Here is a 25,956-nt window from a genome sequence, read left to right as displayed (position 1 = left end):
TTTTATTCCATAGCCAAACTGATCCCTTTTCTCCTTAGCGTTTGCACTCTTGGAAGTCTCCCCCATCGCTCTGCGAAGCCCAACGGGGTCCATCAAAGGCGCTTTTTTTTTTCCAACGTTTCACCAGTTGCCCCAGAAAGGCAGAGCCTGAAATTTCCAGGTTTAGCTCCAGATCTTTCCGAAACCCTTCCCTCTGCACGCTGACCATGCATTTGCTTAACAGAGGTGCAATAACTAACCTAGGAAGACTGAAAACCAAGTTGTTTCTGACTCTTTCCCCGCAAGGAAAGGCAGAAGAAAAGGTGTTTCTAGAGAAAAGTTTGGGGGATTTTCATTGGGGTTAAGTCAAGTTAAAAATAGGGTATGTTCTTTAGGTCTAATTCCATGCTTTTCAGGCAAGAAAAAAAATCCTTATGTAAATTCTGGATGAGGAAGAGCTGCCTCATAAAGGCTTTGCCGCAGCTGGCCGATCCTGGGCTGCGTTGTCAGTCCCTCATCTCAGTACGTCCGTCTGTACGAGAGCCTTTGGTGGAACACCTTTGCAGGGAGAAGCACTGGCTCTGAAGGAGACCCCATGGCTGCCGCCACCAAGAGACGAGGAAACACCTCGAGGAAGAGGAGGAGGAAGCAGAAAGTCCGGTGGACGAAGCCTCTGCTTCAGCGGAGAAGGTCTCCGGCTCAGGTTGGGCAACGGAGGAGGCAACGCCGGGGGTCCTTCATCGGTACCTTGGAGTTGCAGGCTGCGGTGGATAAGGTTATGAAAGGTGAAGGTGGAGTGTGTTTTGTCTTCTCCACCCCCAGCAGATCTTCTTGCGTGAACTGAATGACAAGGGTCTGTCCTCTCGCCGTGGATATCTTTCCTTGTCTCCCTCATTGCATGCCTGGGAGAAGAAGAAAAGAGGAAAAAAAACAAATAAACTCGGAGTCTTTCTCACGCACCTGATTCAATATCATTCCTGTAAAGACGACCGCCAAACCTGGTGTCCCACCAGTGCCCCCGCACCCACGTGCCCCTGCGGGAGGTAATTTGGAGGGCAGCTCCTGGAGGGGAGCATCCTCAGTACCCTGCCCACATATGACTACATTAATCAGCCTCGCACGATGCTGGTGGGAGACCACCAAAGTCCATCTTGGCCTCTTTGAAGACCCCTCTCCATGCAGCCGGGAGCTGAGGCATCAGCGCCTGCAGGGAAAGCCTCCTCCCCATCAGATGCCATCTTCATCTCGGACCACACCAAGTGTCTGGGGAGGAGGCTGAAGATCCACTGGGGAGGTTTGCAGTGGTTGGAAACAGGGCGATGGCCTCTGAGTCATACCTGAAGTTAAAGTCATCTTGGCTTGGTACTGAGTAGGAGAGAGAAATCATGTTTTCTGCCACTGATTCTCTTTATTTTTAAGGTCTGCACTTACGGGTTTGGTGTGTTACTTTCCCAAGGTTCAAGGAGGTGGCCGGGTCCCGTACCAAAGCCCAGTGTTGTCTGGAGCTCCCTAGCCATGTTCTCCAGACAAAGCCCGATGACCTTACAGCTCAAATGCAAGAAAAAAACACATTAAAACAGGAGTAGGTGAGGCTGCGAGGGCAGCCTGCAGCTCAGCACAGCAGTGAAATGGCTGCTTACCTTGCCATGGCCAGAGCTCAAGCACCCCAGGCATCTGGGACACCCGAGTAGATGAGTTTGGCCAATGAGGCCAACGATTTGGGCTCATCTGCAGAAGGATCAGTGACACACACACACACCCCCAAGGGTTTTTACCCTCCCAGCTCAGGATTTCCCCCTCCCATGGCATCCGAAGCGATGTGGACTGGTAGGAGGAGACCAACCCCAGTGACCTCTGGCCCCTGGGCTTGCTCCTTGCTGGGGCCCTTTTGGGTACCCTGAGGCTCAGGGGCTTCCTCCTGCCTCAGCCTGGATGTCAAAAGAGGCTGTGGGGCTTTTGTGCCTGGTCTGCCCATGGGTGAGCACACACAAACACAGATCACAACCGGTATTTATCACACCACCTTTTATTCCTGAAGCGGTTACCACCAGAGGAGATGGGAACGCCAGATGGGAGATGAAACAGCCCTTGGGCACCTTGCATCAAATGTCTTGGTGTGGGGAGAGTTTGGAGCAGGGAGGAAAAACAAAGGTCCTTTTTGTTGTGTTTGGGCAAGGCGGGAGCAGGAGAACCCTGTCCTGATCTGGCTGGGAAGAATAAGGGGTGTTTTTATTTTCCTCCAGCAGAGTAGGAGGAACCTCACCCAGAGCTGGTGTTTTCTGCTGATGGTGGCCACGCTTCATCCCCGTCCTTCCCTTCGTACCCAAGGATACACAAATCTTTCTTCCCTTTCCCTCATGCCCCAAGATAAGCAGAGTCCTGGTTGACTTCCAGTCTCTGGAGAAGACCTCCTGGCTGGGCTGGCATCCCTGGGCTTCACCAGCACAGTGTGGGAGCTGGTGCACCCCACGGCCATGGCGGAGCCGCCGGTGTGTGGTGACGTTGGAGCTCTGGCTGAAGCTCTTCCCGCACTCGGGGCACGTGTAGGGCTTCTCCCCGGTGTGGTGCTGCTGGTGGCACGCCAGGTTGGACACCGCGTTGAAGCTCTCGCCGCAGTCGGCGCACTGGTAGGGCTCCTCGCCCGTGTGGATGCGACGGTGTGTCACCAGCACAGCCGAGCTGTGCCCAAAACCCTTCCTACAGTCGGAGCATTTGTAGGGCTTGTCCCCACTGTGGCTCCACTGGTGACGGAGCAAGTTGGAGAAGACCATGAAGCTTTTCCTACAGTCAGGGCAGGGGTGCTGGGACACTCGACTGCAGGGAGGGAAGCTCTTCTCGCTGGTGGGATGAGGGGTGGGAACAGCAATTCCCTGCATGTCCCTGGAGTTTCCCTCCCAGGACAATCCTGGACTTTCTCTTGGGAGCTCTGGTGGATGTTGGCTGGCTCGTGGTGCTGGGAGATGTCCTCCAGGCAGGTCTTGATGTCTGGGTCTGTGTGTGCGGCGCTGACCCTCATCCCACTCTCCATCCCGTCCCCTGCAGAGGAAAGAGAAAGAGATCCTGAAGAGTCAGCTCCTGGCTGGGCTGGAAAAGGGAACCCACCAAAGAAGCAGGGGGGGGAAGCCAAGAATGAAGAAAGCTTATGTGAACTCCACCTTCAGCCCAGGCCCAAACACCAACCATTGGCCGGTTGGAGAAGCTTGGGCTGAAGTTCAGCTTCAAACCCCAGCTCTTAAAATCCTCTGTAAGCCAAAAGGAGAGCTTCTGCCTTTGCTTCGCATGGGCTGAGAGTTCCCCTCCAACGTGCATCTCCCAAGGAACCAGGAGAGGTTCTGGGACTCCTCTCCTAGAACGTACCACGCTCAGGTGGGTGTCTCAGGGCCTGGGTAAAATTCCCAGGTGTTTTGCTTTTCTTCCAGGTGCTTTCCAGGTTATTTAAGCCAGTTCTTCACTTGTGGAAGAGTTGTTAGAGAAGGGCTTTGCATCTGAGTCCTGGGGAGCTGGGGTCCATGTTTTCTCCTCCAGCTCCAGCCCAGAGGTGATCCTGTTGGGTTGAGAGTCAGCAGAGCTGGTTCCTAAGATGGAGCAGAGCTCTGGGTGCATTTGAGGAGCCACTACAAGAAGATGTGAGGACTCTGCTGGAGACGGGACGATGCAAGGGCTGAGCAGAGCTGAGGAAGGTCTTTCTCTTTGTTCTCTTACATAGCATCTCCTTCCACCATGGCTGGAGAGAACATGGGGCTAGATGGACCATTGGTTTGATGTGCTAGAGCATGTGCTCCTCTGAAGAAGGTGGGGATGGAGCACGCTATGGGTCTCCAATATGAGTCCCAGGGGAGAAGCACAATTGCCAGAAGCAATGGCGAATGTCTCCCTCACCTCCAAAGTCTAGCAGAGCATCCCCTGTGCCCACCCAACCCCAAGACTTAGCCCAGGAAGGAGGGAAGGTCTGTCCTTACCCCAAGAGGAGTCATTCCCAGCACTCTCCTGCATGGCTTCCCAGTGCTGGGCCCGCTGGCCGGGATCGGTGAAGTACCAAGCCGTCTCCTTGAAGGTCGCTGGACACTGAAAGAACAAGGATTTCCCAGCTCAGCGCCTGCCACCGTGGGTCAGCTCAAGGCAGCGGGGAGGGGAGCCGTGGCTGTGTTCAGCAGAGCTGCGGGAGAGCCAGAAAGGATGCTGGCAAGGATCAGAGATACCAAGGTATTGTTCCCCATGGGGTGTAGTTAAGCTGTGGAAAGACTTGCTGCAGGACATCACAGATGCTGAAGGGCCACGTGGGTTCAGAAAGCAGCTGGGCAAGCTTATGGGGCAGGAAAAAAAGAAATTGGAACACATTGAGGGTTGTTAAACACCCAGCAGTGCCTGATGGGGATGATGGAGCTGAAGGAGCTCAACAAGGCTGGGCTTAACCTTTCCACCCCATCCTCTGAGTCTTTTCGGGTCATTTAAAGACACAAACCCCCTTGCCCTACTGTGATTTTTCCACCTTCCCTGTGTTTCTGATACAGGGGCAGTTTGCATCCAGGCTCAGCCTTGAAGCATGCCCACCATGGGCTCCATCCTCTGCTCCTCACCACCTCTCCTGCACCCTGACCGCCGCCGGTGTGCGGGGAACCTCTTGGTTCAACAGGAGTTGCAGGAAGGCGATAACTCACAGCTACAGTCACAGAGCTGCTTGTACAACCCCACCAGACCAGGCAGAAGGTACCTGGCACCAATGTTTCGGGTCAGCCGAAACGCATTTGCCCCCCCTGAAGGGGAGACTCTCCCTCACCTGTGCTGGCTCTGCTGTGGCCATGTCCTATGTCCTTCTCCATCCCTCCCAGCAGCGATGGGGATGCTCTGCTGGAGTCTATGGAGGGAGAAGGAGGTGCTGAGCTGTTCTCCAGGGTGAAAAGATGGGAAAAAACCCTGGGCAAATCCAGGCAGTGCCCTTTGCATGGGCATCTGTTCAAGGGAAGAAGCGGCCTCCTTCATTCCCGCAAGGTTTTTCCCCTTGGGACACAGAAGAGGGCTCAGCCAGCCCTTGCCCAGCAGAGCTCAGCCTTGTCAGACCTTTTCCACCTTCTTGGGAGCAGATCTGCTGCTTGGATCAGCAGGGAAGAGCCAGGTCCTGGGAGCAGCTCTGGTCTCCCCATGCCCTCTTGTGGCACAACCCCACGCACAGAGATGGGGCAAGGGCAGGGACTGGTGCTCCTCTCTCTGGTCCCAGTACCGGGACTCGGGCTGGACTGGGGAGCAGGGCAGCCCCCTGTGGGTCTCTCCCTCCTGTGCCCATCACCTGGAGCCTCTGGCGCAGGGTTTGGTGCAGACAGAGCCCGGGGGCAGAAGGCTGTTGCGTGCTTCGATGGGGCTGGGGACGCAGGCAGGGCACCTGCTGCCACAGCCCCTGCTCGGAGCACGTCCAGGGTCCCTGGAGCCCTCCTTTCTCCCCTCTGCCTTCAGCACCCAGCTAATACAGCCCCTTCCTTGTCCTTCCATACCCAGCCGAGCTGCAACACTCCCAGAGCCACCTGGGCTGCTCGGTGTCCCCCAGCACCTGGGCTCGGTCCCCCGATCTTCCCTGGGGACCCCCGTCCACTGCCAGCAGCCAAGGAGTGATGGAGCAGGGAGAGAGGAGCAGGGAGGCTGCAGAAATCAGCTCTGCTCCCTCCTTCGGCGGCGAGGCTGGGGTTAAATGCCTGTGCATTGGGGAGGGCAGGGTTTAGGGATAATTCCCCATCCTTGCGCTCTTTCCAAAGCAAATCAAAAGAAAATTATTGCTTCCCTGCCGCTCCTGGCTTTTCCCAGTCAGGGAGGGATTAAACCACCGCCAAACCCCCTGTGCTCACCGTAGAGAAAAGCATCTGTGTGGTTTCAAATCTCCTGGGCTTTCTCAGGGGCAGAAATCCAGGCTCCTCTCTCATTCCCCTGCTGCATTTCTTTATCTTCTTGTTCGCAGAGTTGTGTTTTCCTTGGCTTTCGCCATTTCTTCCTCCAGCAACAAGGAGGGACAAGTTGGTAAGTGGCAATTCCCTTCATTCCCACCCGCAAGCGCGACCCCCAAGACTGGAGCTCGGGGGGGTGGAAACAATCTGTTTTTACCAGTTAATTGATGAAAGCACAGTTTCGGCCACTTTTCCAGGTTAAAAAAAAACCTGATTTCTTGCTTGCACAGCTCCCATCCCTGATGCTGATCAGGCAACCAGCCCGGTGTCCTCCTCTCCCACCTGGGGGATACCCTGGTACCCCCGAGAGACACCCCCCCCATCACCTTCCCACGCTCCCCCACTGTTGCAATATCCAAATATCCCTGTTGCTGCTGTCACGGCCTGCCCCCGGCAGAGTTTCTAGCAAGGCTGGGGCTTTCCAAAGCCGCTGGGTAAAAGGGAAGAGCATGGGGGTACTGTGAGTGATGGGGCAGGACCTCAGTGGGGTCCCGTGTGCCCCCCAGGGGTGCTGGGGAGCCTGCGGGGAGGGTCGGGATGGGGGCAAAGCTGGGGCTGGGTTACCTCTAGAGGGCTCTGGGTAAACGCTGCTGGCAAGGAGCCTGTTCTTGGCGTCTCCTCTCTCCCGGATACTGACTTGGGCTTCCGGAGCAAAGCCATGCCCGCCGTCGCCTCCATTGTGCCCTGCTGTCAGGAGGCTCAGGGGTCCTTGGGGTACAAGGGGGGGTCTGTGTACCCCTTCTCCTTGCAGCCTCAGCCTGGGAAAGGGGGGGGGACACGCTTCTTCCAGGGAAAGCCCTGCGGAGGCAGCTCCAGGCTTGGCTGACAGCGAGTCCTGAGCCGGGGACGCCAGGTAATGGGGAGAAACCGGGGGTAGGGATGTGCCTCCGCTCTGCAGCGGGGTCCTGAGCGGTGTCAGGGCTGGAGCTTGTGGGATCTGGTCCCTGGGGACGCTCCCAGGAGCAGCGGCTCCTTTTGGGAGAGGACAGTGGCTAAGCAGGATGGGGAAGGAGCCCCGGTCCCTGCATGCATCCAGGACTCCCCAGGGATGGGGCACACACCTCCTAGGACATATCCCCCCGTGCCCCAGTACTCTGGGTGGGCTGACTCTCAGTGAGATGAGGACTGGGGGAACTGGGATGCTGGACGAGGAGGGGCAGAGATCGCTGTGGGATGTGGTCTGGCAGAAAGGTGGGGGGAAACAGGGACCCTCCTGCCCATCCCCAAGCTGCTCCGTGGAGGTTCAGGCTTAGTCCTAGACAGAGGGACTGTCCGTGTGCTGCAACCCAGGGAGAAAAAAAACCCCAACATTTCTTGAGGCACCCCCAGAACAAAACCCAGGCAAGAAGAGCTACATGGAGGATTTCCTTCATTTCAAGGGATTTCTCTTCCCCACAGGGGATTTTGAGGAGCCCTGAGCGAGGAAAGGAGGGAGAAACCCTCGTTCTCCCGGCTGCCTGTGCCTCTCCCCACCATGGAGCCGTGGGTGATGTTGGACCCACGGCAGAAGGCCCTGTACCGGGACGTGATGCAGGAGAGCTACGAAACACTGATGTCCCTTGGTAAGCAAACACAAAGAACCCTCTTTCCTTCTTCAGCATTCCCCCCCAGACACTATTTTTTCCTTGCTCTTTTCCTTCTGTCTCTGGCAGGGAAGCAAAGGGATTGTGAGTGGGATGGGAAGAGGGGAGGAAGAATCCAGGCAGGTTTTGAGGGGGATTTCCCCAAATCTCAGCCCTCTCCTCAAATTTTCTCCAAGAAAATGTCATAGATCTCTCTGCTTTTTTTTTTTTTCCCATTGGAAATACGGGCAATGGGGTGCGCTCAGCATTTCCACATTCCCCGTTCAAACCAGGATTAGGTTTCCCATCGCGTCTCTTTTCCTTCTCTCCAGGAGACCAGTTTTTTTATGGGAGTCCCACTCCTGCTCCATCAATTTAAATACCACCCCCTGCTCTGGTCGAGGCCACACTCTCCCCCTTTTTTTTTCCTTTTTCCCATCTTCCCAGCAGCTCAGGGGCTGGTGAGTGAAAAAGCAGTGGAGGAAGCGGTGGAGGAGAGCTGCGAGGAGCTGGAAGCGCGCTCATCCCGCAGCCCCGAGGGGGAGAAGACCCTCGGCTCCAACAGGCGGAAAACAAAGCGCCCGGATAAAGCCGTGCCACCCAGCACCACCAAAATCCCCAAAGCCGCAGCGGTCCCCAAACTGGACTGTGCCAAACCCCTACACGGAGCGGCCAGCAAGGGACCGGCAAGGGAGCGGCCGTTCGGCTGCGCCGACTGCGGCAAGAGCTTCCCGTGGGCTTCGCACTTGGAGCGGCACCGGCGGGTGCACACCGGCGAGCGGCCTTTCGGCTGCCCCGAGTGCGGCGAGACTTACAGCCAGAGCTCCCACCTCCTCCAGCATCGCCGTACCCACGCCAGCGACCGGCCGCACAAGTGCGGCGACTGCGGCAAACGCTTCGCCGGCGCCGCCGAGCTGGCGGCACACGGCCGGGGCCACGCCGCGGAGAAACCTCACAAGTGCAGCGACTGCGGCAAGGGTTTTGTTTGGGCGTCCCACCTCGCCAGGCATCGGCGGGTGCATACCGGCGAGAAGCCCTACCGCTGCGCCGAGTGCGGCGAAGCCTTCAGCCAAGGCTCCCACCTCGCCAAGCACCGCCGAAGCCACACCGGTGAGCGGCCCCACCGCTGCCCGGCTTGCGGCAAGACCTTCTGCCAGAGCTCCGACCTGGCCCGACACCGCCGCACCCACCTGGGCAAGAAAGCCCTGCGCTGCGGCGACTGCGGCAAGCTTTTCCGAGCCGGGCCGGCGCTGGCGCGGCATCAGCGGTGTCACCGGCGGGAACGCGCCCACTGTTGCGCCGATTGCGGGAAGGGCTTCGTTTGGGCCTCCCACCTGGAGAGGCATCGGCGGGTGCATACGGGTGAACGCCCCTTTCCCTGCGGCAGCTGCGGCGAACGCTTCGCCCAAAAAGCCCACCTCCTCCAGCACCGTAAAACCCACTCCCCCGACCGGCCCTACAAGTGCGGCGACTGCGGCAAACGTTTCGGCGAGGCTCCCCCCTTCCTCGCCCATCAGAGGGGTCACGCTGCCCAGAAAAGCTACACCTGCAGCGAGTGCGGCAAGGGCTTCGCTTGGGCGTCCCACCTCGAGCGGCACCACCGCGTCCACACCGGCGAGAAGCCCTACGAGTGCCCCGAGTGCGGCGAAGCCTTCAGCCAGAGCTCCCACCTCACCAAACACCGCCGTAGCCACCTCCCCAAGGTCGCTTTCCCCCTCGCCCCTCCCCAACCGCTGCCCCCCTCCAGGACCCGGCTGATGGGGGAGAAGCCCCACAGCGCCGCGGGGCTGGTGAAGCCACCCGGAGCCTGCAGCGGTGAGGAGCCCTGAAGGACCGAGACCCCGCCCCGCGCATCGGCACGATGGATGGGGAGGAAGGACCTTGCCCAAGGGAAAACTTGGCTTGGGGACAAATCGAAGGACACCAAGTGACATTTAAGGGGCAGAGGCTGGCACCGGGGTGGGTGATGGAGCTGCTCCAGTGAGGCATCAGGGTGGGATTTATCCTCCCTGGTGTCTCCCAGCAGCAATGGGTGCAAGGTGCCTGCACCCTGCCGCGAAGGGGACCCCAGAAAGGGATGTCTCGGGGGAGAGGGAGCCTCTTCCCAAAGGAAACGCTGCTCTTCTCCACCCAGAAAGGATGGGGATAACCCGGGGCTGGTTCTTGTGCCAAAATACGGTGGTATTTATACCTGCTCCTTGCTGCCGGCAGGCTGGAGAAGGGGATGCTCCGTTGCGCCGATGGAGAGGGCGAGACGCCGAGGGTCTGCAGCGGGCTCAGTGGTGGGAGGTGCCGGCATGGGGTGAGGAATAAAAAGGGAGCCCCTCAAGCCCCCTGTGTCTGGCTCTCCTTGTGCACCAACCCCAGGCTCCGGCGCTTTTCCCTGCTCCTGGTAAGAAACACTTCGCGCATCTTCTCCCTCTCCAAAGACAAAAACACGCTGAGACGGGCAAAGGGGTTGTTGTTTTTTTTTTTTGCTGAACTACCTTCTACTTTATTACCTGCTAACCCGAGCCGAGGCATCCCGGCCTCACCACCCTCACCAAATTCCCAGCTCAGCGCGCCCCAAACCACCCTCGGCACAACCCACGCAGCATTTGGGGGGGGTCCCAGCAAGGAAGCAGCAGAGCTGGTGAATGAGGCAGGTCCCCGTGGCTCTTTTTCTGAGCTGTTTACCCCCAAAAGCCCCCTGTGGAAAGGGGTTCCCTGGGTGATTTTACCGATGGGTCCTCTCCTGTATGCTCAAGCTGTGTTGCGCCCCCTTCTGCCATCCCCCCCCCCACAGTGGGGCAGAGGATGAGGAGGGTTATAGGGAGAAGTGTCAGCTCCCCACCACCCCAGATTATCACCCAGCCCTCCCCAAATCCACCCCAAGCCTACCCTGTCCCTCCTCTCCCAGTCTCCCCCGCAAAGCCCCTACACTGGTTGCTACTCCCTGGCACACACCGCTCGCCCTCCCCCGACCCCTCCCCACCACCGCTAGACCCTCCCTTTCCCTAGCCTGACCCCCACCTCAGGGTACTCCTCCTCCCCAGCTGCCACAATATCCCTGCCCTACCCTGTGGGGAGACCCCAAAGGCGGAGGGTGGCTCTGAGCCCCCCACCAGGGTCCCCGTGGCCCCATCTCAGGAGCTGGGGGGAGGTAGGGAAGCCCAGGGCTCCTGGGAGGCAGAGGCATCACTTTGCAGGGTCTCCCCCTCCCCAGGCCTCCATGCCATGGTGGGAGGTGGGAGAGCCTTGGCAGCCCAGCCCCTGGGGGCTGTGGAGGAGGAAGAGGAGGAGGAAGGCACAGGGTGCTGCTGGAAAACGGAGCTGGGCTCTTCGGGCCAGAGCTCGGAGGGGGTGGGCGTCCCCCCTCGCCGCTCACCCTCCCACCACGCAGGCGGCAGCAAGGAGAGGGGGCTGCGACCCCCGGCGCCGGCAGCAGCGGCATGCAGTCGCTGGTGAGCCGCCAGGGCCGTGCCGAGGCCGAAGGTTTTGCCGCATTCAGGACAGACGTGCCGCTTCTCCGGGCCGCCCTGCGCGTGGGCGCGCTGGTGCCGGTTGCGGTGGGAGCTGCGGCCGAAGCATTTGCCGCAGTGGGCGCAGGAGAAAGGTTTCTCGCCGGTGTGGGTGAGCCTGTGTCGGTCGTAGTGGGAGCTCCAGGCAAAGCCTTTGCCGCAGATGCCACACTGGTAGGGTTTCTCGCCCCGGTGAAGCCGTCGGTGCCGCTCCAAGCTGGCCGGCGTGCTAAAACCCTTGCCGCACTCGGGGCAAGCGTGGGGCCGACCTGGCTGGGCAGCGTGGGTGCGACGATGAGCCAACAAGGTGGAGCTGACGGCGAAGCTCTTCCCGCACTCGCCGCAGCGGTAGGGCCGCTCGCCGGTGTGTACCCGGCGGTGCCGTTCCAGGTGGGAGCTGACGGCGAACGCCCGCCCGCACTCCCCGCAGCGGAAGGGCTTTTCCCCGGTGTGGATGCGGCGATGGCGCTCCAGGTGCGAGACCCAGCCGAAACTCTTCCCGCACGCCCCACATGGGTAGGGTTTGCCGCCGCCCCCTCCGGCACCGGCTTCCTCCGTGGCTGCTGCCACGGCTTTGGTGGCATCGTCGGCTTGGTGTTGCCGGGTGTGGGTGCGCCGGTGCTTGGCCAGGGCTGAGCCCCAACGGAAGCAGCGTTTGCAATCCGGGCAGGGGTACGGCCGCTCGCCGGTGTGAACGCGCTGGTGTTTGAGGAGGTTGGAGCTCTGGCCAAAGCATTTGCCGCACTGCTCGCAGCGGTAGGGCCGCGGGGGGCTGCCGGTGGGTTCGGCACCAGCCGGCAACGTCTGGGTGCCCTTGTGCTTGAAGCGCTGGGGGTCCGTCTGGTGGTTGAGGCGCTTGCCGCAGTCGGCACATTTCTGGGGGGGTGGAGGGGGCTCTTCCTCCGCCTCCCCGTCCTCCTCATCCTCGGAGGCAGCGGTGGTAGCGTGGGTGCGCATGTGCCGGTCGAGGTGGGAGCTCCAGGCGAAGGCTCGCCCGCATTCGGCGCACTGGAAGGGCTTCTCGCCGGTGTGGATGCGCCGATGCCGCTCGAGGTGGGAGCTCCAGGCGAACGCTTTCCCACACACCCCACACTCGTAGGGTTTCCCACCCAGGTGGCTCTTCTGGTGCCGGTCAAGGGCCCCCGGATCGGCAAAGCTCCGGCCGCACTGGGGGCAGCGGTTCGGTTTCTCCCCACCGGGCGCGTGGGTACGCTGGTGGGTGAGCAAGGAGGAGCTGACGCTGAAGCGGCGCCCGCAGTCGGGGCAGGAGTAGGGGCGCTCGCCCGTATGGACCCGCTGATGGATGGTGAGGTCCGAGCGTTGGATGAAGCATTTGCCGCAGTCGGGGCATTCGTGGGGGCGGTCGCCGGTGTGGATCTTCTGGTGCTTTACCAGGGCTGACTTGTGGCTGAAGCTCTTCCCGCACTCGCCGCACGTGTTGCTGGGTTGGCTCTCACCCGGGCGCGTGGCCGTCTCTCCTGGTCCCTCACTCCTGCCCGCCTTTGCCCCAGCCTCGGCAGGGCTCGACGGGCGCTCTTCTCCTGCAGGTTTCACCACTTTGGGCTCTTTCTCAGCACCTTCTTCTCGAGGGGGTTCCTGCTCCGCTCCTGCTCCATCCTCTGTGGGGCACAAAGAGAGACAGACACAACCCAGGCAGGAGATATCATCTCTCCCGGGGAAAGTGGAAGGAAAAGGAGAGCAAAGAGGGATTCCTCCTCCTTTTTTATTTCACACACTCTTCCAGGTAAGAACCTCTAGCAGAGGCATCTCTGGTCCCCAACACTCCTCTCTGCCGCCAACGTGGACGTGGTAATTAATACACCACCACCTCCACCGCACCTCCGTGGACTACTCCAGAAATGCAGTGTTCTAGGAAGGGGGTCCAGCATTTCCATTTTGGCCAGGACATGCCTCTGGCGTTACAGTCTCTCCTCCCCAGCATCTTTCTTCCATGCCATGGCCAAAACCAGGGCTTGCAGCCTGGGGTACGGCAGCAGCCGTTATGGTGGGGGTTTGCCCATTTTGGGGAGAGATCGGCAGTGGAGGAAGCCCTCTGCCCTTGTAGGGGCCAAACCCAGGCTTTTTCCCTGCTGTGGTTGAGGCATGATCGGAGAGGCTCACCTGCAGCTGGGGTGTCCCTGGGCACGTGGAGATCCAGGGCTGTAGGTTCATCCCCATGGTCCAGGCGGGACAGCAGATCGGGCTTGGAAACGGGGAAATCTGGAAAAGAGAGGGGGGGGATGAGCAACATGGGTCAGAAGGGTCTGCCCTACCCAGCAGCCCCCCAACCCCAGCACCCCTTGCATGAAGACGTGAAGATCCAGCAAGCCGGATCCTCTGTCCACCCCAAATTTTCTGCTGCAGGACGGGTAGGCTCCTCACCCAGTGCCATCAGCGTCTCGTAGCTCTCCTGCATCACGTCGCGATACAGCGCTCTCTGTCGCGGGTCCAGCAGCACGTACGGCTCCATGGCTGGTGCCACCGGACGCCCTGTAAGCAGAGCCCGGCGTGTGAGCCATCACTGGCTATCATCCTACGGATTTGCACCCGCTGGTTGGACTCTTCGTGCAAAACCCTCTAAAAATTAACCTGTGGATTCTCTAATAATCCACTAGATTATTAGGCTCTAATAGGCTAAGATGAATCATGAAATGGGGGTAAGGCGTGGGGACAGGCAGCTGATAAAAACCTCCATCCTTTACCCCGTGTCATGGTTTTAGCCACGTATTTTTCCAGACCCTGCAGGAACTTTATACCCTCTGCCTCTATCAAATCTGGCTGAACAATTGCGGGTTTTTTTTCCAAAAGTTAATGGGAAGGAGGAAGCAGAAGGGGAAAACATTAACACAGACAGCACAACTCGTTAAAAAAAAAAGAAAGAAGAAAGAGATAAACCCGAGCTTATGAAGAACAAGTTTCTGTAATGTGCAGACAACGCTCTGCTGAGAGATCCTTACCCTAAAATTCATTTTCAGCCAGACTTTATCTAGCAGCCAGTTCCTACTGCAAGAGACTCCTGTCCCAAATTTTCCAGACCACCCCCCCCCCAAAAAAAAATCCATAACAATTGCTGCTCCTTCTCAAAGAGGATAAATCACCCAGTTATTTCTCTGTGCAAATCTCCAGAGCCTGTGCTTGGGGTAAAACAGAAGTTTTCCCAGCTGTAGGAAGAGGGTTTGGTGCCCTCCTTTGCAAAAATAATTTAAAAGCAAATTACCACCACTCCCCCAACCCTTTCCTCATCCTCCTCTGTGAGCAGCGGGTGTATTAGTATCCCAAAGCATGGGTTGATTTATTTTTTTTCTTCCTAGCAGCAGAGCTGTTACAGCTGTGGAGGACAGAGGAAAAGGTGGATTTGCAGAAGGTTGCCACCAACTTACTGATGCCAGGAATGAAAGGGCGATTTCAAGCACGGACTGCAGACCCTTCCTGCAATTTTTGCCTTTTTGAGTGTTTTTTTTTTTTTGAAGCCCCCAGCAGCATCTCAGCCTGCTTCATTTATTCCCCGGTAGTTTGCCATCCTGCTAAAAAAAATAAAAATAAAGGGGTCAATACCGCACGCCCTTACAGACACCTCCACTCCCAGCCAAAAATGAAAGCCACCCGCCTGAATGAAGCAATGGGGGAAGGACGGATGCCTGCAGGAAGACAACGGGGCTGGGGTTTTGGTGGGGTTTTGGGGTGTTTTATTGTTATTTTCCGCCCCCTCCCTGGGGATGGAAAGCATCCGGGCACCGAGTTTAAGCCTGGTGTGTGTGCGGGCACCCTGGGGAGGAGAGCCGGAGGGGACAGGAGGAGACAGGAAGGGAAGGATGGAGGGGGAAAGGAAGGGGATGGAAAAAAAAAAAAGGAGCCATTTTCTGCTCCCTCTCCACATCCAAAAAACCGAACCTCTCCGTTACCTGCAGTCTCCAGCTCGGGAGGTGCTGTCAGCAAAGCCTGGAGATGTCCCCCCCCTACACTTTTTTCTCCCCAGAAAGCCCCTTTTCTCCCCAAAAAAAAGAGACAGTGGGGCAGCGAGGGGCTGTGTGTGTGTGTGCGTGCGTCCTGGGGATGCGAGGGCCACAGGGAGCCCGTCAGCACGGCGAGGCAGCCGCGGCGTGACCGGGGGAAGCCCGGTCCCTCTGATATCCCGAGCAATAAGAGTTAAAAAAAAAAAGGGAAGGAAGGAAGGAATTTAAAAAAAAAAAAAAAAAGAGGAAAGAAAAAAGAGAGGGGAGAAACGAGCTCTGCACAATTGCCAGGGCCCTCTGGCGGCAATAGCGACGGCATCTCTGGGCGGAAATAAAAAAAAAAAAAGCCACCTTGCAAAGTGAAAAATGCTCAGCGGTGTCCCAGTGAGGTGGTTTTCCTCAAATTGTGGGGAAAAGGACAGTTTGAGGGTTTGCCTATACCTCCGCGGGGATGGGGAAGTGCCTCTGGGGGACATTTTCCTCATGGAGGACTGAGGTGGTGGAGCTCCTTGGTGCTGGCTGGAAGCACAACCCCATAAATTTATTGGTGATAAACGCATTAAGGACAGCTTTGGGGCCAAAAATCCTGAATTTGGAGCTGGGGAAGAGTATTGGGGGATGTTTTAGCAAGGCTGGACTGAGAGGACCGAGCTGCCGAGCTGCGTAAAGTCTCCTATTGTGGTGTCTGTCCCAGTTCTTCACGGGGGGGAAAAGGTATGGTTTTGGGGGTAAAAGGGGGGTTTTCTGTCAATGGGGGTGGCTGCCTGCATGTCAGGGCTGTCAAGCCAGCAAGGAGCATGGCCCAAACGTGTTTAAGACCCTCCAAGAGGGGTTTGGGGCTCACAGATGCCTCAAAAATGGTCCCATTCCCCCCCTGGGCCACAGTGGCCCTTCTGGGGGGCTTTACCCGCGGCACAGCCCGTCGCCATGGCAATGCTGGCTGGCTGCCCTCACCCAAGATGGACCCCAGGGCTTCATCCCCCAGGGGCCATCTTAAGCAGGGCTGCCCTGGCGGCAAGGGGAAGGCCGCGGCCATCTCGCCCCGCTTGCCCCAACCACCCCACGCTGAGGAGGAGGCCGTAGCCATCTTCCCTCTCGTCCTGCCTGAGGGCAAGACTGCCATTTTGGAAGAGGGCTGGGGACGCCATTTTGGAAGCGGGCGCAGGCCGCCATTTTGGAAGTGGGCGCCTCCCCTCTGAGGCCATCCCAACCATCAGGCCCCGAATTAACGGTTTTTCACCTCGATTTCTACCCTCCCCAACCCAAAAGTAAGGTCTCCCGTAAATGTTTCCTCCCCAAAGCAAATTTCACTGGAGATGGTGAGGAAAAATTAAAGAAAAGCAGAGAAATCGTGGCATTGAGAGAAATCTGCCTCGCACCTCTCCCACAGCAAGAGGGACGCTCCTGGTAGGGATTATAAATCTGGGAAAGGGCTATTGCATGGCTGCAGGGAGGTTTTGGGTTATTTTTCTCTGAATTCAGGTCTAGCAGACTGACCTGTGACACCTGTGGTGTTACAGCAGAGGGGCTGACGCTATGAAAACCACCCCCAAAAAATCCTCCCGCCTTTGGCAGCCCAACCCCAGCATTTTGCTAGCATTGGGGTGAATTAACCAGATTTAGGGGCCCTCCTAGAAATGTCCCTTCGCTCCAGCCTGATGGTGAAAACCAAATGGAAAAGAGTGAAAAATGGGAGGATGTTTCAGCAGGGTAGGGGACAGCCCCGACTATTAGAAGAATCATTAAGAAAAATTAAAGAGGGAGATTGCCCGCATTCAGCCTAATGAAGACACTTTGATGTCAAAACTTGAGACATTAAGACGATCGCTTTTAGTGATTATTAAGATGTGATTTAATAGTATCTGTTTAATAGAGACAGGCCGAGGAGATGTGGATAAATTAATGCATCTTTAAAGTTTATTTTCAGGGGAGTCTTGGAATTATGGAGCTCTGTGGATGTAGGGATGCTCCGTGGGGCTGCTGCCCCGCCGTGGGGCACCTCGGGGAGAGGCGATGCCCCCCAGGGATGCTCCGTGGGGCTGGTACCCCAGTACGGGGGGGATCTCAAGGTAAAGGTGGAGTCCCTGGCCCTGATGCCCCCCCTCTTTTACAAGGCAGGCAGGGGAATGCAGGTGTCCAGCGCAGCAGCCCCCACACTCATGTATGAGTGGGACCCAGGAGTGCAGCTGCCTCCTCCTACATCCTATAGACACTGATGCACCCCCCCCAACATCCTATAAGGACCTAGACATCCAGGCTTCATCCCCCCCCAGCAACCTATAGGGGTGCAGACCGCCCCCCTGGCACCCTATAGGGACCACAATATGTTCTCCGGATGCCAACAACCTATAAGGACCACCCCCTGCAGCACCTTATAGGCATCTGTACATCCATTCCCCCCCAACATCATGTAAGATCCCATTCAGGCTCCCCCAGCACCTATAGGGACACAACCCCCTCCCAGCACCCTATAGGCATGGATGCATCCACACCTCACACTGACATCCTATAGGGACCCAGACACCCAGGCTCCCGCAGACCCCTATAGGGACACACACCCCTCCCAGCACCCTATAGGCACCGATGCATCAACCCCCCCAGCATCCTATAGGGACCCAGATGTCCAGGCTCCCCTAGGACCCTATAGGCACCGATGCATCCACCTCCCCAACATCCTATAGGGACCCAGACATTTGGGGGCCCCCCAGCACCTTGTAGGGACACACACCCCTCCCAGCACCCTATAGGCACTGATGCATTGACACCCCACCCCCAACATCCTATAGGGACCCAGACATTTGGGGGCCCCCCAACACCCTATAGGGACACGCCCCCCCCGCCCGCTCCCTATAGCCCCCACCAACCAGGCCTGTAGGCCCCGCCCCTTCCCGTCCCACGCATGCGCAGTCCTCCCCCCGCGGGGAAAAGGCGCAGGCGTCTCGGCGCCTTGTCCCTCCCCGCGCAGGCGCGGCCCCGCCCCCCGGGCCCCGCGCAGGCGCGGCGCCGCCCCTCCCGCCCGGCAGACGGGAGGACGGAGCGGCGCGGAGCGGATCGCGGAGCCCAGCGCAGCCGAGATGGAGGCGCCGCCCGCTCCCCCCGCCGTCCCGCCCGCTCCCTGCAGCGCGGCCCGCAGCCTGCAGGACGAGTTGACGTGCCCGGTGTGCTTGGAGTACTTCAACGACCCGGTGCTGGTGGCTGAGTGCGGGCATAACTTCTGCCGCGCCTGCGTGACCCAGTGCTGGGAGGACTCGGCGCGGCGGCTTTGCTGCCCTCAGTGCCGGGAGCCGGTGCCGCAACGGCTTTTCCGCCCTAACCGTTCTCTCGGTAACATCGTCCACATCGTTCGCCAGTTGGGGTTACCGCCGGGCCCCGCTGAACCGCCTCCGGGGCCTCCCGCCCCCGCCCCGCCTCTGCCCGCTGCTGCTCCGCCCGGCCCGCCGGGGCCGCCGCGCTGCCCCCGCCATGGCGAACCCTTACGGCTTTACTGCGTGCAGGATCGCCGCGCCGTCTGCGTCGTCTGCCACCTTTCCCGGGAGCACCGCACCCACACCGTGCTCCCCGCCGAGGAGGCGGCCCACGCCGCAGAGGTCAGTGGGCGGGGGGCGGGGGGGCGATGGGATACGGGGACGTCCCAGGGGCGGCAGGGAGCTGGGGAGCACATACCGGCTGTGCTAAGGACTCCCCTATTTGGGGGACCCCCCTCCTGAGGAGGGGGGAGTACTGGGAACCCCTCCCGGGATGTTGAGGTGCAATGAGGAAACCCCAGGGGGAGCCCTTCTGGGGTGCGGAAGACCACCCCGAAGGCTGGGGGGTGAGATAGGGACCCCTTCTGCAAAGGGAGAGTACCAGGGACACCCCCTACCCCGAATTGGGGGTGCAATAAGGACACCCCACGGGGTGGGAGTGCACCAGGGAACCCCCTCCCCACACGAGGCAATGCACCTCGGGTGCACTGGGGATGTCCGTCCCCTCCCTCCTTGTACCTACTGGTGACCCACTGCCCCCAGGGTGTAAGGTGCACTAGGGAGTACCCCCCATGATGTGTACCCCCCCCATCCATATGTACCTGGGGTGCAGTGAGGATAGTGGGGTCCCCCCAAAGGTGTGGGGTTCAGAATGGGGCCCTACTGGGGACTCCCTTCCAAGGTGGGTGCTCCTCCGTACAGTGAGGCGGGGAATGGGGTGCAGTAGGGACTCAAATCCCCCTCCCCCCCAAAACGGGGGCACCCTGGGATGGGGGCTGACCCCATGCAGTAGGGCAGGATGGGGGACTGTCCTGTGTGCAAAAATGGAGCTGGGTTTAACTGGGAATATACTGGAAAGGGGGGTTTGGTCTCCTGCTTGAAATAATATTGAGCTGGTATGGGAATCCCCGGGGTCCCCTTTGTGTGGGTGTGAGCGTGCAAAATACCATCCGGCACCCCAAAATCCTTAGCTCCTGTTACCCTGGGTGGAAATGCTCTGGAGTGAGCATGGAGCCTTCCTCCTGGGGATGAGGAGGCTTATTTTTTTGAGCACCGAGCACAATCTGGAGCTGAAGTGGAGCAGGAATCCCCCAGGAGTAACTTCCCCCCCCCCCCAAAAAAAAAAATAATTAAACTAGCACAGGGCGGTTGAGCAACGTGACGCAGAGCGAATACGGAGCCCGGCCTTCGATCTCCGCCAAAACCGCTGTGGCCATGGAGGGGAGACCCACAGGTTGTGATGGGGGGGGTGTTTCCCTGGTGGAAATAATTCTTAATTAATAACTAAGAGGCATGCGAGCGTGGCGGCCTGACCCTGAGCACCCAAGCCCTTGTTTCTCTGGCGGGGTGGAAGAAAACCAAGATGCCGGACGGGGAGCGGATGTTTACTGCGCAGCAGCGGCGGCTGGTGGAGGAGGAGGAAGAGGAGGAGGGTGGTGGTGGCACAGCCGAGGCGGCGATTACAGTGGATTGGGGAAGGGATTGCACGATCGTTAACCGCTGCGTGTTAATTGTTGCAGTCGTTGGGGTTGGGGCAGGTGGCACCAAAGGCTTTTATACTGAATTTTGGACTGAAATTGCTGCAGGTGCCTGGTTCCACCATCCTTGTCATCCTCAGTAGCCGTGGTTGCTCTTAGTGGGAAGCCACAGCTCGAGTTGGAGTCGTTCCCCCACCCCCCCACCCCCCCCAAATTTGGGATCTTGTCGTTTTTTAGGACCGCAGCATCTTTAGGCAGCTCCGCCATTGAACGCTGCTCAGGCTGTTGCTCTCCTGGGGCTTCCCCCCCACCCCTTGTTAATCTGTGTTTATGCATTTTTAACAACCGGTTGCTGCTTGCAACCCGTGCCCCCATTTTTCTGATTTTTGCTTTTATCTCACACTTAAATTTTCATGCATTATCGCGAGGCGTGTGGTAGCAAGCACCGGTTTGCACAGCCGGTTAATAGCAGCAAAATCTCTGTAGCTTTGCGTTTTATTTATAAAAGATCTATTGTTGCTCGCTCCAAAAAACCCTGCTGCTTTTTGTTTAGCGTTGCTAGGAGCCTCTCCGTCTTCCTTGGAGGTCAAATAACTTAAGCGAGGATGGTTTCCAGTACTAAGCCATTAATAACGAGGAGCCTGGAGGCGGCCGACCCCTCCATCTCAGTGTGGCTCAGGCAGATATCGGGGTGCCTGGGCCGGTCTCCCCGGCTCGTGGCGGGGCTGGGACGTGAAAGCTGATCCCGAGAGGCACCGAGGCGGAAGGGGTTTTCACGTGGGTGGGACTTGCTGGTTTGCATTTGCAGCTGTGCTCTTGCAGGGAGCTAAAAATTGGCTCTAGTTTTTTATTTCTTGCCTTGCTGCCCTTTCTTCCTCTTCCTGCACCTGGCTCCAAACTGCTGAGGCTGTTTTAGGGACAGGTTTAGGGCTTTCTCAGCATGCCTGAAACTAAGGGTTGAGGATAACAGGGCAGGGGAGGACACAGTGAGGTGATGGCCTCACATCTTTTTAGGTTTATGGCGTTCTCCAGCTTAAAAAAATAAGCACAGCTGGTGAAATCGGAGAGAATTCCCCACCACCCCTTTCCTCTGATCCCAAATAGGAAGGATTCCCAACAGATCTCCTCTTTCTCCTTCCAGGAGGTGCCACAGGAACATTTGAGCTCCCTGAGGAAAGGACGTGAAGAAGCCAAGGCTGAAAGGGAGAGGCAGAGCGAAGACTTGCTGGTGAGTGCCTCAGGGTGGGTGTTTCCCTGAAACCCCGCCCAGCCGTGGGGATGTCGGTCTCATGTGGGTTTCCCTTCTGGGTTTTGCAGAAGCAGACAGAAGTGGAGAGGCAGAAGATTGTGGCCGAGTGCAAGGAGCTCCGAGGCTTCCTGGAGGAGAAGGAGCAGCTCCTGCTGTCCCGTCTGGAGGAGTTAGACAGAGACATCGTTAAGAGGAGAGATGAGAGCGTCTCCCGGCTCTCCGAGGAGATTGCCCAGCTCGATAAGCTGCTGGGTGAGCAGGGAGGAGAGAATGGCCCAGGAAACCAGTCTGGGCAGGTGAGACTGCTGGGATGTGTCCTCCCAGCCCAGAGGTTATGGCGTAGCAGGGTGTAAAACCGGGAGAGCTTAAGGTTGGGATCCCTGGGGACAAAAATCCCTTTACAGGGAGTGTGGGGTGCTGATGTGCGCTGCTGGGGAGCAGCTCGGGTCCCGTTACTCCGTGCTGGAGCTGGCCCATCTATGAGTCAGGGGTTTGGACTTGCTGCTGGCCTTGTGGGTTGCTTTTTCAGGTGGGAACCCAAATTTTAGCACAGCTTTTGGGGGGGGGGGGGGGGGGGGAAATTTGGCCTTTGTAGTAGAGAAGCTGCTTGGGCTCCCTTTGATACCAGGAACTAAGAAATACCCCGAGAAACCTCTCAGACACTTTTGGTTTGTGTCACTCCGTCGGGGCTGTGAGCCCTGAATCCTCGTGGTTTTGGCAGCTTGATGGCTATCGTGATTTTTCTTCATTTCTTTAAAAAAGGAGTGTGTTTGTTTTTTACCCCAGCCACACTAAAAAAGGGGAAGAAAAAAAAAAAAACCAACCCATAATTATAAACTAATTCTGCCATCTCTGTGAGTCCAGTCGCGCTCTGCTTTGGAAACAGCTGCTGAGAGCTGATCCCCTTAGCGGAGCAGCCGTGGGGCCAGTTTTGGGGGTGATTTTGGAGGTTGTGAGGTAGAAGAGACTCGTACTGATTCGCTTCTTGGTTGTTTTTTTTTTTCCTGCTCCAGGGTGTTGTCCCAGCTGGAAGCAGGTGAGTGAACCTGAGCCCTTGCTGGGTTAACTGGGAGGCTCACAGCGGAGGCAGAGCTTCCTCCCCACCTGCCTTGTGGTTCTCACCCATGCCCGGGTGTTAACCTTTGAGGCAAAATCAAACCTTTAGCGAAGGGGGTTTGCAGCAGGTGGGTTGTGGGGAGGGTTGGAGCGTCCTTCCAGAGGAAACCGCAGAGTCGCTGGGTTGGTGAGGGACCAAACCCACACCGTCGGGACCAGTATCAAAAGCCGAATCCAGCTGCTCAGGGCTGAGCCCCAGCCAAGGCCTAGAGATCCCCCCCACATCTCCATCTGGGTGTCCTCTGTGCCTCGTACTGGGCAGCCCCAAACTGGACCCAGTCCTCAGGTGTGGCCTCAAGCGCTGACAGAGGGGGAATAATCCAACACCAAACCCCTTCAGTACCAGGGCAGGTTTCTTCCCTGCCTTTAGTTTGGAGCTTTTAGGTTGTTTTGGTTTTTTTTTTTTCCTGGAGGGAACCTAATATTTATTTCTCTTCCACAGCTTTGAGAGCTGGATGTTTTGCAAGCCGGAGGCCGGCTTCACGGAGCTGGAGAAGAAACTCAAGAGCTTTTCCCAGAAGAGCGCAGTGCTGAAAGAGGTCTTGCTGGAGTTCAAGGGTAAGTGCTGAAAAAGGTTTCCTTTAAAAGCGGGTCCCTCCTAACCCCTATGTTAAATTCACCTTAAAAGACGAAATCCAACTTAAAAGAAGACGTGGTTTGAGCTGTGCTCTTGTTTCCCCCTTGGGCTTGTTGGGAGAACTCTTTATTGTTTGAGCATCTGCTCATCAAGAATAAAAAGCCCTGTTTGCTTGGAAAGCAGCACCTTGCCCTTGGGTTTCTGCGTGGAAGGCTGACATAGCTGGACGCGGTCGTTCCCGAGCAGCAGTGTTTGGTGGCTCGCCATAAGGCGGGGAGCGAGGTCGCGTGTGCGTAGGCGGTTCCCGGCGACTCCCCGTGCACGAAGGGATCTCAATTTTTCTTTTCTTCCCGCAGAGAACCTCCGGTTCGAGCTGGAGAATGACACAGGTGAGCACGGTTTGCTTTTGGGAGTCTGACCTTCATTTTTGCAAGGCTTAATTTGGGAGTTTCAGCTTCCCCAGCGGGTGTCTTGGCGGTAAGACCTTCAAGCTGGCCTTAGAGGTCGGGAGAGGAGAAAATTATTGCTCGTGCTGCCAAGGGAAGGGGGGGAAAAACTGATCCACCCGCTGGGAGAGTCCACAAAAAGCGCAGCCCTCAAATTTGGTGGGAAACTGGGGTTAAGAGGAGTCTGCAGAAGCTGATCTGCTCCACCTGGAGCGAGGAGACCTTTGGCCCCACCGGTGGGCGTTGAGTTAGCTCAGAGGTGGACTTTGCAACCTTTTGCGTCCGCTGCTCTAGTTCGGGGCTGTCGCTGGGCTCCGTCTCCTTGGCTGGCTGCAGGTGAGACCCGTCTTGCTTCCAGCAGTCCCTGATATTCCCCTCTCACAATCGTTTTCAGGCTGTGAAAGAGCCCTAGTTCCTGTCAGTCCCCTGAGGACAAAAGCAGCCCTTAAACACGAGGCTATTTGTGCTCGTTCCTCTCCGGCGCTTGGCAGGGACTAAAAAAAAATGTTAATTCTGACCAGAAATTTCTATTCCAGAGCAAGGAGGTGTCTCAGGTGGGGCGGGCTTTGTGGCAGAGATCGGGCTGTTTCTCTGCTTTAATTAGAAAGTGGAGCCTGATCTTTGTTTTCCCTGCGGCTCTTTGAGCTTTGGGGGCTTAAAGCTTTCGGAGGCCGCTCGCCCGGTGTCGTCCTCCTCTGGTTTGGGGCAGAGACAACGAAATCCCCTCGGAGGGTGGCTCCGATGAGGGTGGGAGAAGGGTCTGTGGCTTGCAGACGCTCACGCCTGTGTTTCCCTCTTCCCAGGAGATCTCTCTCTGGACCCGGACACTGCCAACCCCTACCTGGTGCTGTCGGAGGATAAGAGGAGCGTGCGGCTCAGGAGCGCTCCCCAGGAGCTGCCGGCAAACCCCAAGAGATTCGATTATTCCTTCTGCGTGCTGGCGGCGGAGGGTTTCGTGGCTGGGAGGCATTACTGGGAGGTTGAGGTGGGGGATGGAGAGAGCTGGGTCCTGGGGGCGGCCCGCGAGTCCGTGCGGAGAAAGGAGAAAATCGACTTTGCTCCGGAGGAGGGGATCTGGGCGGTGGGGTTGAACTGGAAGGGGAAGAATTGGGATCAGTATCAGGCTTTCACCTCCCCGGAGACGCCCCTGTCCCTGTGCGAGAGGCCCAGGAAGATCGGGGTGTACCTGGACTACGAAGGCGGGTGGGTGGCGTTTTACAACGCCGATAACATGGCGCCCATCTTCACCTTCACGGCCGCTTTCACCGAAAAGATCTTTCCCTTCTTCTGGCTCTTCTATGTGGGCTCCTCGCTCTCCCTTTGCAATTGACCTGTCCGGTTTCTTTAACCCTCCCCAAGGTGACCTGCAAGTAGTGCCCGATCCCGTCCCCTTTTTCCCCTTGCTTTCAGACAAAGGACCCCGAAACTCATGATTGTCCCTTGTTCGGCTTTGGGGTTTCCTTTTTTTTTTTCTTGTTGCATTTAAAAGTTTTGGGTCTCTTTTTACCCTGAAAAACCTTCCTCTGGGGCATCAACCGTTGAGGGTGGCGGCTTAAATAGCCTCGACGGGGCGGTTATTCCCCCTCCCCCCCCCCTCCCCGGCCTGCTGTATAAGCAACCCCATCTATTTTTGTTTCGACGTTGGCTGCCCCATGTAAACAGGGATGTAACCAGGGAGAAAAGCGACCTTAGGGGTTTATCGCATCCTGCATTGATCCGTAGCCAAAAAGCCGCCTGCTTTTGTGCAACCTGGGAAGCTCTCGAGGGCCAAAAAAGCCCGCGTGAGGAGGAGAGGTACCATACCCAACCCCTGATTTCCGAGACCGTTGCTCTGCAGGTCACCCTTTAGCTTTCCCCTCCACCCCATCCTCGCTTTCCTTTTCCCTTTGGGAAAGGGCCGAGCCTGTCTTTTCGCTGCCGCTAGCGCTAAGAGAGCAAAACCCCGCGATCTCCCTCGCCGCTTCCCCCCCTACCCCGTTAACGCTGAGCATCCGTAGGGCCGAGCACCGGGAGCCGCAGCCCCGGGGATGGGAGGCAGGGTGAGCTGGGGGCACGGGGGGGGTCAAGGGGAGGTGGGTGCTTATGGGTCATCCCAAAAGCTGGCAGGGGGTGTAGCTGTAAGGAGAGCCGCGGGCCTGGAGTCTCTCGGCGTCGCGGATTTTGGGGGTTGGCTTTGCGTAGCTCCCGACGGAAACCCAGGCTGTGTCGTGGGGAAGGAGGGGGAAGCCTTGTTTTAGGTGTGATCTCGCGCGTGCTTATAAACCCCTGCCCGCCCTCGTGTGATCCCGCGATGCTGTTATGTCTCTTTGCCCTGTCACTCTGTTTAGTGGGGAAATAAAAGTTGCTGTGCAAAAGATAAAAAAAAAACAACCAAAAAAAAAAAGAAAAAACCCACCTAAAAACCACCAATTTGCTGTTTGTCTCTGCAGAAGGAGAAGCTGGGAGCAGGCTCGGTCCTGCAGCGATGCTGCTGAGCCCCCCCTCTCCGAGGCGAACGGAGGTGGGGACGCCTCTCCTTGTCCCTGAATCGCTCGGTGGGGGGTGGGGGGGGGTCACGGCAGAGTTTTGGGGTCTCAGCTGGGGGGTGGGTGCAGCTGCGGAGGGGCCGAGCGATCCCCGCTAAGGCCATCAGCTAAGAAACGCCCCTAACTTTGAGCCCCGCGAAAGGGCCGTGGCTCTGGTTGTCATTGTGAATTAGATTT

The 25,956-nt window shown here is 57.9% G+C and overlaps 3 protein-coding genes and 1 long non-coding RNA gene across 9 annotated transcripts; 2 read left to right on the top strand and 2 right to left on the bottom strand.

Moving 5' to 3' along the window:
* Positions 1-1,775: 1,775 nt before the first annotated feature.
* On the bottom strand, positions 1,776-6,610 carry LOC135317659 (uncharacterized). Of its 3 annotated transcripts, none has more exons than XR_010376406.1 (6): positions 6,474-6,610; positions 5,814-5,956; positions 4,757-4,834; positions 3,939-4,044; positions 3,337-3,703; positions 1,776-3,015 (listed from the first exon to the last, which is right to left on the bottom strand). It is a non-coding gene; the product is annotated as an uncharacterized LOC135317659 (long non-coding RNA). The 3 variants fall into 3 exon arrangements; XR_010376404.1 differs by having other exon boundaries at positions 5,814-5,952; XR_010376405.1 differs by lacking the exon at positions 3,337-3,703 and having other exon boundaries at positions 5,814-5,952; positions 6,474-6,569.
* LOC104041136 (zinc finger protein CKR1-like) lies at positions 5,901-10,014 on the top strand. Of its 3 annotated transcripts, none has more exons than XM_064473996.1 (3): positions 5,901-5,982; positions 7,308-7,471; positions 7,919-10,014. In XM_064473996.1, exons 2-3 carry the CDS (start codon positions 7,384-7,386, stop codon positions 9,298-9,300), a joined length of 1,470 nt encoding a protein of 489 aa, XP_064330066.1. In that variant the 5' UTR covers positions 5,901-5,982; positions 7,308-7,383; the 3' UTR covers positions 9,301-10,014. The 3 variants fall into 3 exon arrangements, with proteins under 3 accessions (XP_064330066.1, XP_064330065.1, XP_064330067.1); XM_064473995.1 differs by lacking the exon at positions 5,901-5,982 and adding an exon at positions 6,664-6,762 and having other exon boundaries at positions 7,919-10,013; XM_064473997.1 differs by lacking the exon at positions 5,901-5,982 and adding an exon at positions 6,664-6,762 and having other exon boundaries at positions 7,922-10,009.
* Positions 10,015-10,444: 430 nt separating this feature from the next.
* LOC135317599 (zinc finger protein 436-like) lies at positions 10,445-15,409 on the bottom strand. 2 transcript variants are annotated; one of them, XM_064473926.1, is made up of 5 exons: positions 14,874-15,409; positions 14,352-14,495; positions 13,354-13,461; positions 13,093-13,191; positions 10,445-12,590 (listed from the first exon to the last, which is right to left on the bottom strand). In XM_064473926.1, exons 3-5 carry the CDS (start codon positions 13,439-13,441, stop codon positions 10,597-10,599), a joined length of 2,181 nt encoding a protein of 726 aa, XP_064329996.1. In that variant the 5' UTR covers positions 13,442-13,461; positions 14,352-14,495; positions 14,874-15,409; the 3' UTR covers positions 10,445-10,596. The 2 variants fall into 2 exon arrangements, with proteins under 2 accessions (XP_064329996.1, XP_064329997.1); XM_064473927.1 differs by having other exon boundaries at positions 14,352-14,492.
* Positions 15,410-17,928: 2,519 nt separating this feature from the next.
* LOC104049601 (E3 ubiquitin-protein ligase TRIM7) lies at positions 17,929-25,648 on the top strand. Its single transcript, XM_064473979.1, has 7 exons — positions 17,929-18,511; positions 21,008-21,094; positions 21,184-21,411; positions 22,129-22,151; positions 22,674-22,789; positions 23,165-23,197; positions 24,058-25,648. Exons 1-7 carry the CDS (start codon positions 17,999-18,001, stop codon positions 24,582-24,584), a joined length of 1,527 nt encoding a protein of 508 aa, XP_064330049.1. The 5' UTR covers positions 17,929-17,998; the 3' UTR covers positions 24,585-25,648.
* Positions 25,649-25,956: the final 308 nt, after the last annotated feature.

The sequence above is a fragment of the Phalacrocorax carbo genome, chromosome 26 (genome assembly GCF_963921805.1).
Source record: "Phalacrocorax carbo chromosome 26, bPhaCar2.1, whole genome shotgun sequence".
Classification (NCBI taxonomy): Eukaryota; Metazoa; Chordata; class Aves; order Suliformes; family Phalacrocoracidae; genus Phalacrocorax; species Phalacrocorax carbo.
The sequence above is the reverse complement of the archived record's forward strand: the minus strand, read 5'-3'. Positions and strand labels throughout refer to the sequence as shown.

Coding starts and splice junctions, on each gene's coding strand:
- LOC104041136 (XM_064473996.1), top strand. CDS start 7,384: ATGGAGCCGTGGGTGATGTTGGACCCACGGCAGAAGGCCCTGTACCGG. Junction 7,472..7,918: donor CGAAACACTGATGTCCCTTG/GTAAGCAAACAC, acceptor CCATCTTCCCAG/CAGCTCAGGGGCTGGTGAGT.
- LOC104049601 (XM_064473979.1), top strand. CDS start 17,999: ATGGAGGCGCCGCCCGCTCCCCCCGCCGTCCCGCCCGCTCCCTGCAGC. Junction 22,152..22,673: donor GTTGTCCCAGCTGGAAGCAG/GTGAGTGAACCT, acceptor TCTCTTCCACAG/CTTTGAGAGCTGGATGTTTT. Junction 22,790..23,164: donor GGTCTTGCTGGAGTTCAAGG/GTAAGTGCTGAA, acceptor TTCTTCCCGCAG/AGAACCTCCGGTTCGAGCTG.
- LOC135317599 (XM_064473926.1), bottom strand. CDS start 13,441: ATGGAGCCGTACGTGCTGCTGGACCCGCGACAGAGAGCGCTGTATCGC. Junction 13,192..13,353: donor CGAGACGCTGATGGCACTGG/GTGAGGAGCCTA, acceptor TCTCTTTTCCAG/ATTTCCCCGTTTCCAAGCCC. Junction 12,591..13,092: donor CAGGGACACCCCAGCTGCAG/GTGAGCCTCTCC, acceptor TGTGCCCCACAG/AGGATGGAGCAGGAGCGGAG.